The sequence below is a fragment of the Tachypleus tridentatus genome, chromosome 1 (genome assembly GCF_004210375.1).
Source record: "Tachypleus tridentatus isolate NWPU-2018 chromosome 1, ASM421037v1, whole genome shotgun sequence".
In the NCBI taxonomy this organism is placed as follows: domain Eukaryota; kingdom Metazoa; phylum Arthropoda; class Merostomata; order Xiphosura; family Limulidae; genus Tachypleus; species Tachypleus tridentatus.
Genome location: NC_134825.1, coordinates 63,860,551 through 63,879,449, shown reverse-complemented (window position 1 = coordinate 63,879,449; position 18,899 = coordinate 63,860,551). Strand labels below are relative to the sequence as shown.

At 30.2% G+C, this 18,899-nt stretch overlaps 2 protein-coding genes across 3 annotated transcripts in view; one reads left to right on the top strand and one right to left on the bottom strand.

The window, feature by feature from the left end:
• LOC143250504 (protein phosphatase 1 regulatory subunit 14C-like) overlaps positions 1 to 14,924 on the top strand; it is a 37,729-nt gene extending 22,805 nt beyond the window's left edge. For both annotated transcript variants that reach the window (XM_076501142.1, XM_076501152.1), the window contains 2 exons: positions 9,250 to 9,291; positions 10,595 to 14,924. In XM_076501142.1, the coding sequence (XP_076357257.1) occupies positions 9,250 to 9,291; positions 10,595 to 10,636 (84 nt within the window). In that variant the 3' untranslated portion in view covers positions 10,637 to 14,924. The remainder of the gene's footprint in view (positions 1 to 9,249; positions 9,292 to 10,594) is intronic.
• A 453-nt stretch (positions 14,925 to 15,377) lies between these two features.
• The window catches only part of LOC143250499 (protein MEMO1), a 33,157-nt gene continuing 29,635 nt past the window's right edge, over positions 15,378 to 18,899 (bottom strand). The window contains exon 9 of the mRNA XM_076501129.1: positions 15,378 to 18,377. Within this exon, the coding sequence (XP_076357244.1) occupies positions 18,237 to 18,377 (141 nt within the window). The 3' untranslated portion in view covers positions 15,378 to 18,236. The remainder of the gene's footprint in view (positions 18,378 to 18,899) is intronic.

Below are 18,899 nucleotides of genomic sequence, written 5' to 3'. Positions count from 1 at the left end.
CTACTGAATGCTATTTCAGATCTGTTGTTAACTTTTAATATAGAAATGTTTAGGAGAGTAGAAATTCAGGAAAGTGCTCATTGCTGTATTGGATTTAATAATTTGCTGTACATGGAAGTCAGGAATAATGATATACTGATTCAAAATTTCCGAAGGGATGAAACAAGAATTATCAGTTGTGAATTATGCAGCTGAGTTGTTTGGAGACACTGATCAAATGTGCAAAATTTTTAAAGAAACATTTTTGAGTGTTCAACACAAGTATATTCTTTACAGAAAGAAAAGTGTAGTTGCAAGTAAAAAAGAAAGGTTGGCTCACAAAGAGTACAAGAGAAAATTAAAAAAAAGCATAAGAAATTTAAATTGACTGGTATTATAGAAGATCAAAAAATGTGGTTGAACAGGAAATTATGGTGTATGAAAAAACTTAGGTTGAAAAATTAGCAGTAAGAATTTATTTGAAGTACATTAGAGGTAAATAAAATGTTAGGTTAGAGATATAGGGTTCTTGAGAGATTAGGGTGGAAGGCTTTTATTTGGTGATTATGAAATGGCTAAGTTGTTAAATTCTTTTTCTTTAGTTTTTACTAATGAAAATTTAACCAGAAAAAGGGTAATATGCCAAAATTCATGATTTTTATATGAAACTATTTAGTTAATTTATTTTCTTCCACTTTTCATTTGTTTGTTGCATTATAACTTAAAAATGTGTAAAAAAATAACCGTATAATCTGAGCACTTCCAAGAGGTGGACTGTTCAAAAGTGCTCAGCTTGTAGGGGTTTATCATTTTGTTAGAACTTCTGGAACCTGCATGTTTCTCTGACATCATAAAGAATATTTACATGTCATTTCTGATGTTAAAAAGCGTTATTAAAGAAACTTTTAAAGATTTTCAGTATTTTAGATATTCCTACATAATACAAAATTATCAAACATTTTTAGCATTAATTTTTTCTATTCATGTTATAACTTTCCACATATAACAAAGTATGAACATTTTCATGTAACAGAATTGCATGTTTTAAGACCAAACGTTTTCATTATTCAAAACATTAAGAATTGTATTAAGACATTTCTAATATAATTTAAATTCTAACCACTGTGTAAGATAATTTCATTTCAAGCAAGTACAAAGGTTTTTTTTGATAAAACTTGTATGAAGAACTTTTATGGATGTTGAGTAGTTGTAGACTTTTAATGTTTGTTGTTGACATTGTAGCTCTGCTTCTTCAGTGCTTATTTGATTTAAGAATAAACGTATGTATAATTATTTCAACTCAGATTATTTTCCATCTGACAATATTAACCTTAATTCAGTATATATCTTCTGAATTCACAAACTTTCTTTGTGCATAGCATTTCTTTAGTACATGCACTTCCCCAGATGTTGAAATGTTTAGAAGTGACATTTGTGACTGTCCATTAAGTACTAGGGAAGAATGGGCAACTGGTTATATGCTATTTAATACGTGAGTTCGGATAGTGTATTGTAGAGCCCACATAACCAGAGTTACGTGTTTGATATGTAAATTCATATATAAGAACAATGTGTTAAAGGTCTCCTGTTTTTATATTTAAAATAATTACTTAAATAAAGCAATGGTTTAAATTTTTTTTCCTGAATTAAATGTTAAACAGGTTCACTTTTGCTCTTGAAACCCAGTTACTCTTACTAAGACAGTCAGTAAAAAATAATCTGATACAAAAGATGAAATGTACTTGTAATTTTCTCAAGCACCTGCTTTATTTCTTACAATGATATTTAATCAGATGGCCAGTCTTCATGCAGTAATGACATTTATTGTCTTTCAGTGAATCCTTTCACCAAAACTTCTTGACGTTGACACTGTTTCCCAAATTGAAATTAATTTTCTTTATTAAAACTGAAAAAAATAAAATGAATCATCTTTTAGCTACAAACCTGTTACTTGAGCCACTTAGTTGAAACTTTGTCTTGCATTTTATGGCTGTGTTTATTTGGTTTCTTAGTGTGTTGAGTTTTTGTTTTGTTTCATGTGCTGAGTCCTAAGGAATGAATAGTCCAGTATAGGTGATTTTTGGTGGATTTCTGTTTTAAATTGTGTATTGGTTCTTTTAATTTTGAGGTTAAGAAATGATATTTGATTGCTTTCTTCCTATTCACGTGCAAAGTTAATGTACTGAATTAATGTGATTGAAAAAATTAAGTGTGTGTTCTGTAGATGTGAATCCTGCAATAGTGTTGTTTGCATATCTGTACCAGTATAGTGGTGGATGTAATGCTGTGGTAATTGCTTTTGTTTCAACTTGTGTCATAAAAATATTGGCTAGAACTGGTGATACTGGATTGCCCATGCTTAGGCCATTTGTTTGTATGTAGTTGTGGTTGTTGAACATGAAGTTTGTCTTCATTGTGGTGAATTCTATGAGGGTTGCTAATTGGTTGCTGGGAATGTCTATTTATGGTTTAGGGTCTCGGATATAGAGTTCTAAGGCTATTTTGCAGGCTTCAGTGGTTGGGACTTTTGTGAAGAGGGATATGACATCGAAATTGGCCATTAAGGCTTTATGATTAAGTTGATTAAGGTTTTTAATCTCAAAATTACAAGAATTGATACACAATTTAAAACTGGAATTCACCGAAAAATCACCCATACTGGACTATAAATTTCTTGGGACTCATCACACGAAACAGAACAAAATCTCAACATATTAAGAAACCAAATAAACGCAGCCATAAAACTATGCTCACCAGATAAAATTAATGATGAATTCGTTATTCAGAATCAAATATTTCAAGATTTATGACATGTGGTCACTTTCATTTTTTTAAATAAATTTTATTAATTCTTATCCTCAACAAATACCTTTAATTATTCTGTAATTTTGTTTGTATCTATGAGCAAACACTGGTTCTGGTAAGATACTCCTATGTGATTAAAAAGTTGTTCTTGTGATGTATTCACCACTATAACACAAGCTAAAGCTGTCATCTCTTCAATAGAGGCACATTTGTTTTCAGTCTGTGTTATATCAATCCATGGAATAAAAATTTGTTCACTTTCGAACAATATAAGCATCTGTGAATTTATTGAATAATCCTTTCATAGCATCCCCCAGTGGCACAGCAGTATGTCTGCAGATTTACACTGAATATTTGTGGTGGGCAGAGCACAGATAACCTATTATGTAACTTTGTGCTTTACTGCAAACAGACAATTGTTCATACTGTTTTGTAGTTATGATTTTCTTTGATAATGCTTGTTTACTTCTCATAATGATAGAGCTTCTGTAGGTTGCTTTAACAATACATTCTTGAAAAGTAATCTTTTCAGAAATTTCATCATCATCAGTGGTTAATCCATATCCATTTTTAATGTAGGCTTCAATAATTACTGTAGATGCTCTCAGTATAAATGATAGTTTTTTCTGAAAATCACTGCTAAATATTACTTTTCCTTCTTTCAAAAGACCTATTTTTCTCTATTTATTTCAATAAGATTCATATATCTCAAAGCATGATTTGACATCACACTGATCTCATCAGGTATTATCAAAGCTGCATCCCTAAATATTTGGGCTGATAATGATGGTACTTTCAAATATATTATCAGTGTTTCTAGTATTGATACTGAAGGATTCAAACCACTGTGTAACATATTTCTTCCTTTTATCAAATCTGCAGCTATTGCAGTAGTAGCAAACAGTTAAACAACTTGTCCTTTTCCTATTACATAACACATTAATATGTTGTATGCCTTTCGTGATTCTTCTGGTCCAAAAACAAAAAAACACGACAACATTCTTCAACATCTTTGTAATCCAAAGCATTCTGAATTTTGTCTAAAGTATATTCTTGTAGGGTATTAAACTGTCATCTTTGTTCCACTTTGGCAGCCTCTTTAGTAGCATTAAATTGATGCACATAATTCATGGTTGTGATCCTGTAAATAGAATTTGAAGCACTTGAGTCCATGTATAATCAATATACTTTTTCATATTCTGCAAAGCCTTATTTTTTTTATACCATTCATCAACATTTTGTTGATGCTCTTTAATCATTTCTACCTTGGTTTATTCAATGCATGAATAAATGAAAATGTTTGACATTATTGAGCTGGAACTTAAAGTACAGTAGCTTCCTCAAGACATCTAAACCATTCTTGATTGTTATTTAAATCATGTGATGCTTTTTTTTAAATGTAGCATAAACTATTTCATTCACTGTACAAACATCTTCAAAACTTGTTGACTCAAACTTGTAGCAATAACAACTTGTTTATATTTAATTAAGTTACACTGTGGGCTCTCTGTGTTCTGCCCACCATAGATATCAAAGCCTAGTTTCAAGCATTGTAAGTCCTCAGACATGCTGCTGTGCCACTGGGAGCAGTAACCTTAAGAAAACTATTTCATCTTTTAGACTGACTGAATACATAATTAATTATTTTGACTGGTTGCCACATTTCTTCATCAGTTTGATTCTACACAAATCATAAAGTTAACTGAGTTTTGACTGTTGTTTCTCCATCAGTTTGATTCTACACAAATCATACAGTTAACTGAGTTTTGACTGTTGTTTTTTCATCAGTTTGATTCTACACAAATCTTCCAGTTAACTGAGTTTTGACTGTTGTTTTTTCATCAGTTTGATTCTACACAAATCATACAGTTAACTGAGTTTTGACTGTTGTTTTTTCATCAGTTTGATTCTACACAAATCTTGCAGTTAACTGAGTTTTGACTGTTGTTTTTTCATCAGTTTGATTCTACACAAATCTTGCAGTTAACTGAGTTTTGACTGTTGTTTTTTCATCAGTTTGATTCTACACAAATCTTGCAGTTAACTGAGTTTTGACTGTTGTCATGTTTTTCATCAGTTTGATTCTACACAAATCTTGCAGTTAACTGAGTTTTGACTGATTGTCATGTTTTTTCATCAGTTTGATTCTACACAAATCTTGCAGTTAACTGAGTTTTGACTGTTGTTTTTTCATCAGTTTGATTCTACACAAATCTTGCAGTTAACTGAGTTTTGACTGATTGTCATGTTTTTTTTGTCAGTTTGATTCTACACAAACCATCCAGTTAATTTTGTTGTGTTTCTTCATCAGTTTGATTTTACACAAATCTTGCAGTTAATTTTGTTTTACTGTTTGTAAATTGTTCTAGTACTTCTTAGTACTGTTCTTCAAAATCAATTAATTGTTCAAGTGTTAACTAAATTGTAAGTTAAATAATCACATTAGACCATTTGTGTATTTTATTTTCTACATTGATTAAGGTACACTAACATATTTTATATCCGCATCATTTGCAACTTTATGAATTACTATTTGATTATACTTGATTTGATTCTGGTTAATTGGAACATTTGCAATTTGTACATATACTTAAATATACTTCACTGATTTTTATGGATGTGCAAACTTCAACATTAATGTTTGCATTATATTTGAAATTCAGATATTTATTGTATGGAATCACATATATATTGCCAACAGTATAGTTTCTACTGTGTAAAGTTGAGCATGTTGTCTCTCTTGATCTTTGTGTTCTGATAGATTTAACCATGCCACAATATTTATGCTCTCATTGATGCAAAAGAAAAACTGCTATATAACTCTATTATTTTTAAAATTTTGATAATTAGGATTATACTCATGGCTTTTGCTTACTTTGGGATTTCTTATCTTTGAGGCATTCTTTTCTTTTTTTTCTTGTGAGAGCAGCTTATGAAGTTTCTACTTGAAGGTCTTTTATCTTTAAAAATTTAATGAACTACAAAACTGACAGATGTCATTCATAAGACCACAGTTGTGTTGCTGTGTCATTGATTCATTAAATGTGTTATTGATTGTAGTAATTTGTCTTTCTACATGTGTCCTCCTGCATTTGCTTAGCTTCTTTTGACTTTCTGCATCAATATATCACATTTTTTTATAGTCTGCTCCTGAGCACCATGTTTTATTTTTAATTTTCCATAAAATGTTTTTGTATTCTAATCTCCTTCATTTGGCTACATTTTCTGTGCTTTGAGCTCTTAACTTTTGTCATTTCTCTGTTTTATGATGTTTCTTATAGTTGAAGCATGAAGCTACATGAAGGGCTATCTGTGCTAACCTCACCACAGGTATTGGAACTTGGTTTCTAGAGTTGAAAGTCATACTTTGTTATTTCTTGTACTCTTTCTGGTGTGTCCATCAATTTCAAGCTAGGTTATGTTGGTATTAATTCCTACTTGTCTCTGTTAAATGTAAAAAAATATATTTTCTTTTCTTTTTATTAACTATATTTTTGTGTGCCAGCAATGTCAGATCTAATTCAATGTCCAAACTAGCACATTATCCATTATATATATATACACACTACTACTATTATCATTTTGAGGATGTGAAAGGAATCATTAGGATCCTAGAAGAATTCAATAAGAGAAGCAGTGATAAGATTCATAATCTTTTCTGTACATTTGTCTGAAAACGTTGTGTACGAATGTAGATGAAAGTTTATTAAAATTGTACAATTTTGATTCACATAATAAACAGTTGTGTAGTGATATAAGCAGGTTTTCTAAGTACAATAATCTTTTAGTTTTGATCACCAAATACTGTGAGAAAGTCAGAAGTATTAGGACATTCTAAAGGCAGTTTTAACCAGGCAATTTTTACAGCTGCTATTTTGTTTCATCAAGATTTCTATTATTAAGTACTGTTATGTATTATCTCAGATGAGTCTTCGACTTATTATGTTACGTACACTACTTATTAAGATTTCAAATAGCCTGAAATTTGAATTTAGAAGGTAATTGAATGCCAACATGTATCAACTTTATGGTATCTTCTGACAAGATTAATACACAATTTTATTTTTTAACACAAATATATTTTAATTTACAAACAAAAATACAACTTATAATAACAGCTATTACAAATAATGAAATATATATGTATATAATAATTTTTAAATCTTGGAAACAACTTTCAGTCTTCTACCTGGCCTGGACTGAATATTTTATTGACCAGGGCCATGTTGAGCAAATTAATTCCAAATTGATTCACAGGTACACTTCACATGGTGGGAATGCTAGATAGCTCTTCCCTTGCTTGGTATCATGAGGTTTATAAGCTTACTTTTTATTGAAGTCTGAAGTTTGTAATGTTTGAAATCCATAAACATTTCTGATCAAATATTGTAGTTTTCTGATTATTAAGCTTTTATCATCTGAATTGTATGTTACTGACTGTAGTAGATCAACAATATTAAACTTAATTCTTAGATTTGAGAATGTTTTACAAAATTAGAGAACAGCAGGGACTTGCACAATACACATTTAACAATATATGTTACATGCATTAAAATGAAACAACCATAGTTATTAAAAATAAATGTTTAGTACTGTAACGTATTTACTGTTAAAGTACTTAATATTTAGGCAAGTTACCAGAGGTAGTACTCCAAACCGTCTAGCAGAGTGCTTCCCTGAACCATCAAGGAAGCCTTGGTGGGGCCCCTTGACTTCTCCAACCATTTAACACCTTCAGTTTTCACATGTTTTTTGTTTTGTTTTTTGTGTCATTGTTATTAACTGTTAGAGAGAACCATGGGTGAATTTAGACTGTGTGTGTATGTGTGTATATATATATTGTGACCTATTAAACAGACAAATATGGCTGAAAAAAATATCTGTTGACTAACAGTTTGGATGCAAAAACTTATAGTAGATCCAATTCCATGGTCAAGGTTGCCTCAAAGGAATACTTGTCTTTCCTGAAATCTGTATAGAGTGAGGGATAATAGATGGTGTTAAGCTCACCTGTACTTATTTTGTGCTTCCTTTTGAAATTAAGTTTTTGCAAGACTGCTTAACCAGTGTATAAATTTCACTTTTTTACTATACTTTAGAGAAAAAAAAAGAAACTGGACAATATCATTTGTGGTACTGCCCTCAAACCCTGATTGCACTTGGTATTTTTATTTGTGATAACCTCTTGTGCAACTTCAGTGTCACCTGATTCAGATGTAAAATTCATGTTCAGGCTATGCATCTCTCCACTGTCCACCCTACACAAATCCCCTCCTTTTTTTTTCTCTTATAGTGGAGTAACAGGATAACACTTGCATCCCCCTTTTCAAGTACTAAGGTGCTCAAATATTTAGAATTCCCTTTCAGGTCACTGTAATCCAACTGTTATGAGTCCAAATGGAGGAATCTTTTGATTGGAAGTATGACTATGGCTTTACCTGGAAGTGTAGCAGTATGCAATTTCATTACACAATGAATGAAGCAGCTCCTGGTTATACAAGGAGAACCCATGGATGGGTTTTGTTAACTTCAGTGTTCAGGTCTGGGATGTTTCTTCCATCACTTGTTTACTTCCATAAACACTTCACCTAATTCTCATGTGTTGTATGGCCTAGCCACATTACACTTTTATATTCAGCCAATTATCTGAGATATAACTGCCAGTTGAGTAATAATACTTTCTGTTCACCTATGGGACTCTTAGCATAAAACAGAAGGCTTTTTTCACAGTAAATTTCTCAACCACTTTTAGTGACAGAAGAGAAAGGATTCATTCTCCCATCAGTGTCCCAATAGCCTCTTTTCTCCTAGTGGTTGATATGTTTCTTGTTTTCTCATTCTTATGCTATAATTTAAATAATTAAAACAGCTTTTTCATAACTATACCTGCACTAATCCTTCACAATCTTATCAATGCAGGATTCTAGCTATCTGTTCTGTAAAGAGATGAAGTAGCATTTCAGTAATTGGCACTTTTCCGACCTGAACATGTTTCATCTTGGTATTTTCCTCTTCTTAGAACTCCAAACCATTTCTCCCTCCTCTGTTTCTTTTGCCTCATCAAGAATGAGCATTTGTTGAAATGCTAGTACTTTTAAAGTTTACTGAACATGGAGGATGTGTCTAATGATGATTATATCACAGGCTTGTTTAGTACATATTAGTACTTGTTTGGCTGCAAGTTTTGTTGAAGGTTTGGCACAAACATAGAAATGTTTTGGCAGTGGCATGATGTAGTAGTTATCTGTTTTATAGATGGGTGAGTATTAAGTAGTTAATAGTTATCAGTTTTGTTTGCACTGACAAGAGATTGAAAAATATCTAAATGTGTGGAATATTTTCATATAATAAAACAGTATATGCATGAATCTAAAATAACGTACAAGGCTTTATTTTTTAACAGTATTATAACTGTGGTAAAATGTTACTGCTAGAGTCTTTAAGCAAAATATTTTTTTTTTTCAGACAAAGCTTGTTGGTGCCAAGGCTTCCAGAGACACTGTTGAGGTAAGTCATATTAGATGTACTTCATTGAGTTAGGACTTTTAAGTACACAGCAATACCCAAGAAACTGGACTAGCTTCTGTTCTTTATAAGTTTGCAATTGTGGAGGGTGCTTGCACTGAATCGGTCAGTTGGTGGGTGTAGGGTAAATAAGTAAATATTTAGTTGACCTATCTTTCTATTTCTGCTTCATTTGCATGTGTTCCTGACAGTACCAAGGACATTAAGGTTAACCAGTCATAAAACATTATTAAAAATTTTACACAGGTCGATTGGTCTTGTTAATGTTTATGAAAATTATGGTATTTCAATTTATAATCTCACATTTATTATCCTCTGTAAGTAATCACTTGTTATTTATCCAAATACCTAACAGAAAACAAATATTGTATTTAAATAATACCAGTACTTAGGAAAATGAGAAGCTCTTTAAATAACATGCAAATATAAAACACAAGTCTTGTGATATATAATGCATAGGCTGACAAAGTATGATCAGTTGTTAGTATTTTCTGTGTTACGACATGACAGATAAGTAAACATAAACAACATATTTTAAATTGGATAATCTTGAAAGACTAGTACATTTGTATAAAACAACCCAAGAAATAAGAGCTTATTATGCTCAGAGCTTCATGCATATACCTGTATATTATCATACTATTTAGAAAGTTGTAACTTTTAGGAATAATAATTGTAATTGTCTATTATAATCCTCAGTCATTCTAGAAGAAAATATAATTTTTAATTTAATTCACATTTTTAGGCTTTTGATTTCACTGTAGGCACAGTTGATGATTTTACTACAGTTAATGTTAAGGTAGAGAAAATAAGAGACAAAGCTTTATACAAAATGCAACTTTTGATATTCATTAATGAGGTTCCAGAAGTTATAAAATGAAATATGAAAAATGTTAAATGAAAGTAAGTATTCTTATTATAACCATGAAAATCATCTTTCAGTAAAGCTGACTGAGTAAGGCTTCACGAATTAGACAAATCATAAATAAAAAAATTTGAAAATTTCTATTTGCATACAACAGACTTATAATATTTGCTTAAACCTTTACAAATGTTGTGGAGATATATTTAGTGTTATAATATGTATACTTGTACAATTTAAAGATGAATCAAATTAATCCACTTCATAGTGAAATAATTACTTTTCATCTGTTTAACCTTTGTAAACATATAAGAGTACCTCATTATGTAAACTGTCATGTGCATGACCATTTTTGTTTTTGGTTAGTCTTTTTTGCAGCTTCTGTGCAGGAGTTTTTTAAACAAAACTATTTTATTTTTTCAGAAATTTATTGATGAACTTTTACAACGTGTGAAAACTTTGTGAGTTAGCCCATGGGAAAGACAGAAAGATCATTTGTACAAGCACTAGAAAAAGAAATTTGTTACAGAAACATTTTCAAGTGTGCACATAATTCACTATACTGCCCATGTGAAAAGCTGTCTGTATTGGAGTTGATGACAGTAGAATTCACACTTTGTGACTCTGGGTAATGTTCTTCATAATTGTTTGATCTTGATAAATGTTTTCAGTACAGATGTATATGCTAGATTGTTTACAATATTCTTTAACTGTAATTTAGACCTGTGTGACCAAGAACCATGAAATTTGTTTTATACATGAAATATGTAGTTTAATACAAGGGCCATAACATGATTGAATTTTTTTCAGCTTTGCATAATGTCTTTTCCTCAGATATTAAGTTAAAAGTGATAACTAGTAGTGTTTTTAGCATAAAAGGTTTTCCTCCAGTACACAACAATATCCTTAAAATGTTTCATTTGATATGGTAATTTTTAGTTTTTCTTGTAGTGCCAAACCTGGTGCTGTAACCTCTTCCATGAATTGTTCCTTGTTTCTTCTGTTATTAAAGAAAGACAAGTTATTTTTAGAAGACAGTGATATATTTAGCATTATAGATTTAATGGTGTTCTTAAAATTTAGTTGTTGTAAGTATGAATATTTATTTTGTTCTTGAATTTTGTAATGTTTATTTTAGCATGAGGTTTAACTTTGACATTGTCAAAATTTCAGACATGCAAGTAATTTTATATTTAAAATCTACTACCATTGTTCAAAAATGTAAGATGTATAAAGCCATTCTCATTATTCTAAAATTGTCTTGTTTTAGTAAGTACTGAAAGTAGGCAAGTAAAAGTTAAACCACCTTGACACTAGTCCTTTATTTTAAGTTAGATTTTACCAGAATAAACTGTATACATGTGTACAGATACAGTAGCTTGATTTTACTGCATTTAGCAGTTTTGTTATATTTTTGAAGGTGCTAGTTTTTGGGTGCATCTAGCCTTCCAATGTGTTTAAATGTAAAAAAAAACAGACCGAGTTGTACGTGTATATTTATTACATGTTTTGTAATATACTGCCAGGAAATTAATTTCTGAAATTATAGCTAGTAATAGTATCACAATAATTAAATATTTGAACCAGATTAATTTATTTCAGAACTTTTGCTTTTCTTGATGGCTGTTTTTGTAGACTCCCTAAATCTTTTACTCCCACTTATTTTGAGAGCATCAAAGTAATAAGAAGCTAAATGTAGTTGATTTCTTATGGTATGAATAACTGTGTGGTTTATTTACAGAAACAACTGAGCAATCTTACAGAAATAAGTTAAATATGTTTATCAATATGAGTAGTTGTTTGTCAAGTCAGGATTTCAGGCATGTTTCCAAATCTTGAGATGCCTAAGAATTTTAGGAGAAAAATTTTTGTTTCAAGAAATATTTCTTGATATACTTTCATAAATTACCTATGAAAATGATTGTCAGAAGTCAATGTTTCTTAAGTAACTATGTGGAAAAAGAATTTCTTATATATATGTTGATTTTTTTTATGATAACTAGGGACATAATTCTGGTATTCATATGTATAGTGTCACCACCTCATTTGATTGTAATTTTGGTACTCCATCTGTTAGCTTTCATTCTGATGTTGATTTTGTACTTTTTGTTACAAGTAAGTCTAATTTCAAGTGATTTCATACCTCACCACTATCCTTGATTTTTGCTGGTAAAACTTCTGTTTTAATATTTTTACTCCTGTGATCTGTATTAGAATATCTGTCAGGTTTGTTCAGCTCTTGATTCTGTACAAACATTTATTGAAGTGTCTTGTAGTTGCCATTTAAAATATTTGTTTTGAAAGCTGCATGACTGTCTACTTTCAGATTATCTGTTTATATCTACCTTTCTCTTTAGAATATATTTCACAAGCGTTTATCTTCCACTCTGTTGTTGTTTTTTTTTAACCTGTCTACAATTTCTGAATATATATGAACACGTCAGACATACTGCCAGTAGTTTTAGAAATTTCTTTACTTGAAATGTATTTAATCATTGTTGCTGCCTCATTTTTTCTTGCATTTTGGGAAAGGTGTATTTATGTAAGGCTGACAAAAACCAAAGGTGTAGAATAGAAATCTTCAACAGCTTTAAATTTAAGGTGGGATAGAATACTGTTATAGCCCTATATGTAAGATTAGAATAGTAGAATAGAACTCTCTTATAGTCCTGGAATAGAATAAGAACCTTCTTACAGTTTTAGATTTGACTTAAAACATTTGAGAAAATGTAGAATATAAGTGAGTAGTTCATACAAAACTGCTTTTGTCTCATAATTTTTTCACCATGAAATAGACACGTCAACTTTCTGTGTATTAATCTGAGCTCTTCTTGTTGATATCAAAACTATTTGTGATCATTTCTGTACTTATGTTTGTATATAGCTACACAATGCCTATAGTTTTGCTGTTAAAATTGTATGTGTATTATCACATCTCTGTAAAAGAAGCTTAAGCAAACATTATTAAAATTTACTTGAGCTCACTGCGCTTATTAAACAATATGTTAAACTGCCACCTGTTGTTTTCTATGAACATTTCAGACATTTTCATTTCAGTAAGTTGTGTGGCAATAGCCTTTTAATAACAGTAGTAAAATTAAGTATACAAATGTTGACACTGAGAAAGTTGTTATTCCTATGCCAGATGTATTTGTTCTTTAATGCTACTATGACAAAAATATTTCCATCAATAAAAGAAAATTATCGTGCACCAAATTATATTTTTTAATTTTGCATGGTGGAGTTGATAAACCTTAATTTCTTGGTTTAAGAACATAAAACATGATGCATCAAATGTCATCTAATATTTGTAGTTTTTCAATAAATGCATTTTAATGTTATGTTTGGACCACAATAAATTAATGAAAGGTAAAAAGTAGTAGATATGTGATTTGTTATGAAAGTAATTATGGAAATTATATAATTAAAGTTTCATTTTTTTTATCCATGCCTGTTAAAAACACTTCAAAAAATGTAATGCAATGTTGCAGTGTAAGAATGAAAAATTGACTTTTCCAGATAGTGTCACATTTACAATTTTTTTAATCATATTATTAATTTGATTAATATGATGCTTCAAATTTTAAATTCTTAATGTTTTATATAAAAAATTTATTGTTTTAGTTTCTACAAACATGTGTTATATGGTTAAAATTTGCAAAGGACTAATGATCCTAGAGGGAGACAACATTATGTCAGGATCAGTCCATTAGAAATTTCAACATTATAAAGTCTTTGCAGCTTAAAATGCCATTGAAATAAAAATGTAGGCTTTAATTACAAAATCCATATACTTTATTTTCTCATAAAATACCTAAATAAACTTCTATACCTCAGCTGCTTTTGTGACAGTTGTTATGGTGAAGTTAATCAGTCCAAGGCAAGTGTAAAACTGGTTCTGGAAAAACGTCTGCATGTTCACATGTGTGCACTTGTCTGAGCACTGTATTTCCATCCATATTAATATGAAGCTCAAAATGATATATTTTCATTTTTGACACTTTTGTGGCATTATATTTCACCTTTACTAATAGCTTAAAATGTTTTTTATACATTTATGTAATGAAACTATGGTTGTTGAAACTTAATATTAACTGTGATTCCTGTAAATGTTAACTTTCAGTTGCTTTATATTTTGTCTCACCATTGTAAAATTAAGTAATTTGAAGCAATGTATTCATGTACACAGTTTTATATGGTGTACAGTTCTAGAAGAAATTATATGTAATAATGCACAGAATGTTCTTAAAAATACAAATTTTTAACAGTAAAAGTATAAGTGGTAGAAGGTGTGTGTTTATGAAAACTTGCACATCAACTGCAACATTGACTAAGTCTTTCCCATTTAAAAATCAGAGAAGTGACGAAATTTCCTGGCATAATTTAAGTTAATGCACTGTTATGCTGCATGAAAGAAAGTATTTGAACTAAGGCTTTCCTCATTATAAACAGAATTGCAATAGAGTAACACCATATGATTAAATAGTTTTGAAACGTTTTTTATAATTCAAAACACCTCATGATCCCCAGATGAAACAGTCATGTATATTATAGTTTAACCTATAATATTGGTCAGAACATAATTAAAGCACCACTTGGGAATAAATGTATTTCCTTAATTTTGAATGCAGCTCTAGGCTAGTGAAAGAAGTACATTAGTGTTATTTGGTATTAGTGACAAATATTAAATATAGATGTGGAATCATTGTGTAATACATTTTAGTCATGATAAATAAATAGTGTAACAATTGCAGAGTTTCTTGTATCTTTTCAAATACTTGTTACAACCATACCTGTGGAGAAAGATTGTATCCAACAGCAGTCAAACATATACTCATGTATTGCCATGTATGATAATCTTTTATGACTCACCACATTTTCTTTTGTGAAAAAAAAAACAGGACTGTAGTTAACATTGTATACTTTTGTGACTCAGACAAACCACCCCCTAAGTAGGGGTTTTGCCACTATTTTGAAGAAAAGTTGTGCTTCAATTTACATTTTAATTACAGGTGAATTTAATCCTGCTTTAATATGGAGGTATTCATTTATACAAAATCAATGAAAAGTTTCAAAGAAACTGGAACATATGGTAGCTGGGAAATTAATAACAGCTAAGCAACAGATATAGGTTTAAAACTTTTGTAATTATTTTGTAGTTAGTTTTATATTTGGGCTGAAATAAGTAATTCAAATCCACACTAAGTTAACATATTAAATATCAGGAATATTTAATTTTGTATCACCATAACAGTTTCAAGATACACAGATTGATTAAAACTGAAAATAAGTAAATTGGTACATCAGCATCAGGGAGAAGGAACAAGTTTTGATAAGGTTACATACCATGTGTTACAAAAATTGAAGCTTTAAATTTATACTGCAAATGAATACACAATTAATTACAACTTTTGAAGAACGTAAGAGGGGGAGATTGTTACCATTTCTTACACTTTCATGTAAACTAAAATGTAGATTTTCTATAAAGTACCTGTTTTTACTTAACTGGTGCAATGTTGTATCAAATATATTTGAGCTACCAAGAGCAATTAAAGCACAAATATAAAAATAATAAATGTTTCTATACTACCACTACTTGATACTCATTGACTTCAAATTGCAGAACACTGCTACGTAACATCTGTTGCCTTAGGCTATAAACACCACTGTTCAAGATAAATACTATACAAGAACCTGTAATGAAATTGTTGGTTGACATCAGCTCCTTTAAACTGATTATGTAAACCACTCAACCTACCTGTTTTTGGAAAAACATTACACAACTTTCAGTGAGGACTGCACTAATTAAAAACACAGCATCTTTCAATAATACCACATTTAATGCTCAAGAAGGAAAGAGCTTTAAAGAAAGTGGATGTAAGCAAGGTCATTTTAACATAGTTATGTAACTAAAGGTGGTGTTTCTTACCTATCCATGATCTACAAGTGCTTTGTTTAGGTAACATTTAACAAATTACTCACTATAATATTGTCATTACTGTCAAAAAGTAAATTTTTATCAGCCTTTAATTTTGTTATTTTAGAGCTAGCAAACAGAACATCAGCCCTGTCACATCCTTATTAGGATTAGTCAATACCTGCAGTTCCTGCTTATGTTTACAACTCCATTAATTATAACCAATAGAGGCTAGATTTTTATGTATCAAATTACAGTGTATACCTTTTTATGTAAAGTTGTTCTTTGCATAGAGGTTTATAGATTGTTTCCTAAGAAAATTTTTTTTCCCAATAGGCACAATATTGTTTAGATAAGATATTAATGATCCATGTTGTGTTACTTCAAACTGCAGGAAAACTGATTATTATGGGATATTGTCTGCATTGTGCAAGTATTTAATGCACTGTTACCATTAGTATGAAAAAGTGTTCAGAGAGGTATAGATTTTCATAATTTTGTTTTATCTCAATACAAAATCTCGAGATAAGAGTCGTATAAGCAATCAGCTTAAAATGGGGTACTACTACAAAGCAGGGTCTTACTGTATTTTTAGGTGTAATAATACTAATTGTAACCATTGAATGAAAACTTGGATATGAATTCATTAGTTGTTACCAATAGTTAATGTTTTTGCTGTACCAATACAAGTTGTTGCTAACTTGTCCAACATAATTACATAAACTCTTAGAAACTGTCAAATTGGTGAATTCATAAGTTTATAATGAGTTAACGAGTTGTCATAATTTCAGAGATATTACATGTAAACCTTGCTCTACATTTACTGGGGTTTAAATCACAATATTATTACCTACACTTTTCCATCTATGTATTCATTAGCTCAAATACTGTAGTAAATCAGGATAACTGGTTGAATTTCCATATAGCACAAATTATGAAAAACACCAAATTACTACCACAAAGTGCAAGTTACATCAACGATAATCATATCTTCATACTTTCCATACCAAATTAAGCTGTAAAGTTAATTACCTGAAATCTGTCAGTTCACTAGAGTTAGAAAAATAGGTATTACATAAAAGTAAAACAAAAAATACATTAGTGAAATACAAAAATGAAAGTTTAACACAAACTTTAGACAATACATTTTCTATATTTTAATAACAGTTTCATAAGATTTTTGCACATATAATTATTGTAAGAAACTTCACTCTGAACTCATATATTTTCAATAAGATTATATACACAGGTGGTAAAAAAACATTACAATATGTTTTACATGCAATATTTTATCATACCTTTATTATCATTAAAATTTACAACACTGATCAACTAACTAATAGTACACCTAACAAAGCCAATCTTGTACCACTAAAGTCATGTGGAAAGCTGTATCTTAAAACGTTTCTTACATTTGGAAGCATGTTTTCATTATATATCAAGCATGTTACTCATCAGTTTTACTATTACCTGCATCTTTACTAATTGAATACTTTGATTCTTAGCATATTTTCTGCAGCTACTGAGTTCATGACAAATAGTTCTGTTTTATGACACTGTAGGTCTTCAGTATCAATCACAGAATAACAATACTTTCTCATTAACTTATACACAACTTTGAATTCAGTTTTCTCAGTAAATTTTAAACAACAATGTACAAGTCATCACAGACGAGAAGTAAGACCAAGAACAAAAATTTCCTCAATAGCAATTAGGTAAGTTTTACAAATACTTGTACATCAAAAGTTATTTGAACTATACGAATACCATAAATACTCATGAAATTCTGTTATATTTTCCATCTGAAACATTAAACTCTTTAGTTCATATTATCTGATGATTTATTAATATTTTTAGTTTTTGGTTTGACATGCATATCCTGAAGTTTTAAATGTTACTACCATTAATAAAACATACTTTATAACAAACAAGCCTAACCTCTAAATCCAAACACCGTAACATAATTTTAAGAATTTAAAGTAAATTTTTGGACACAAGTCTTGTATGGAAGCTGAAATGTACACAACAAAGAAAGAGTACACAAAACTTGCATAGTCATATCCTTGAGACCTATATCAGCAACAGTGAGAAACAATATCGACAACGTTCATTTCAAAGCACCACTTGAGCTTCCTATGATAAACGTCATCATTCAATCTGTAGGGAAGCTGCAGCATAGCTCACCGAAGAGTCATGCATGTTAAGACACTGGCTGGATTGGGCATAGCGAAGAAACTTTAGAGAAATCTTGTGTCCATTACTAGTAGTCTGTTGGAGGATGTGAACTGCCTGAAAATTCATAAGGAAAAATGTTTATGACCTAAAAGAGGATAAGTATGGAAGTTAAATTTTAAAAAATTGTGTGAAAAATGGCAATCATGTAGTACAAATGAGTCAAAATGTTTCAGTATTTCAAAATTAATAAATAAATACTTAAATTATTGATTTCTTCTTGAATATAAAATAACGTGTGTGTGTGTGTATGTGAAGAAAAAACCTTTTGAGAACAGCTGGTACTCTGAAAATGCAACTAATCGAAGTGCAATTTTGCAAGCCTATAAATAAACCTTTCAGACTTATTTTGGTAATATTTATGTTCCATGAAATGATCTGAATTACAACTGTCATTAAAAATATATCTGATATCATGCCCATAAACTTGAAATTCATGTTTGTTTCAAACTGAATGAAGTGTGCAAAAGTCCAGTAGTATGAATTTGCTAGTAGGAAAATACCACATGTGAAAGTAATAGTATGATACTAAGTTACAAAAAGTTTCTAAATTTGTCAGTATGAAAAACATTTTCTAGG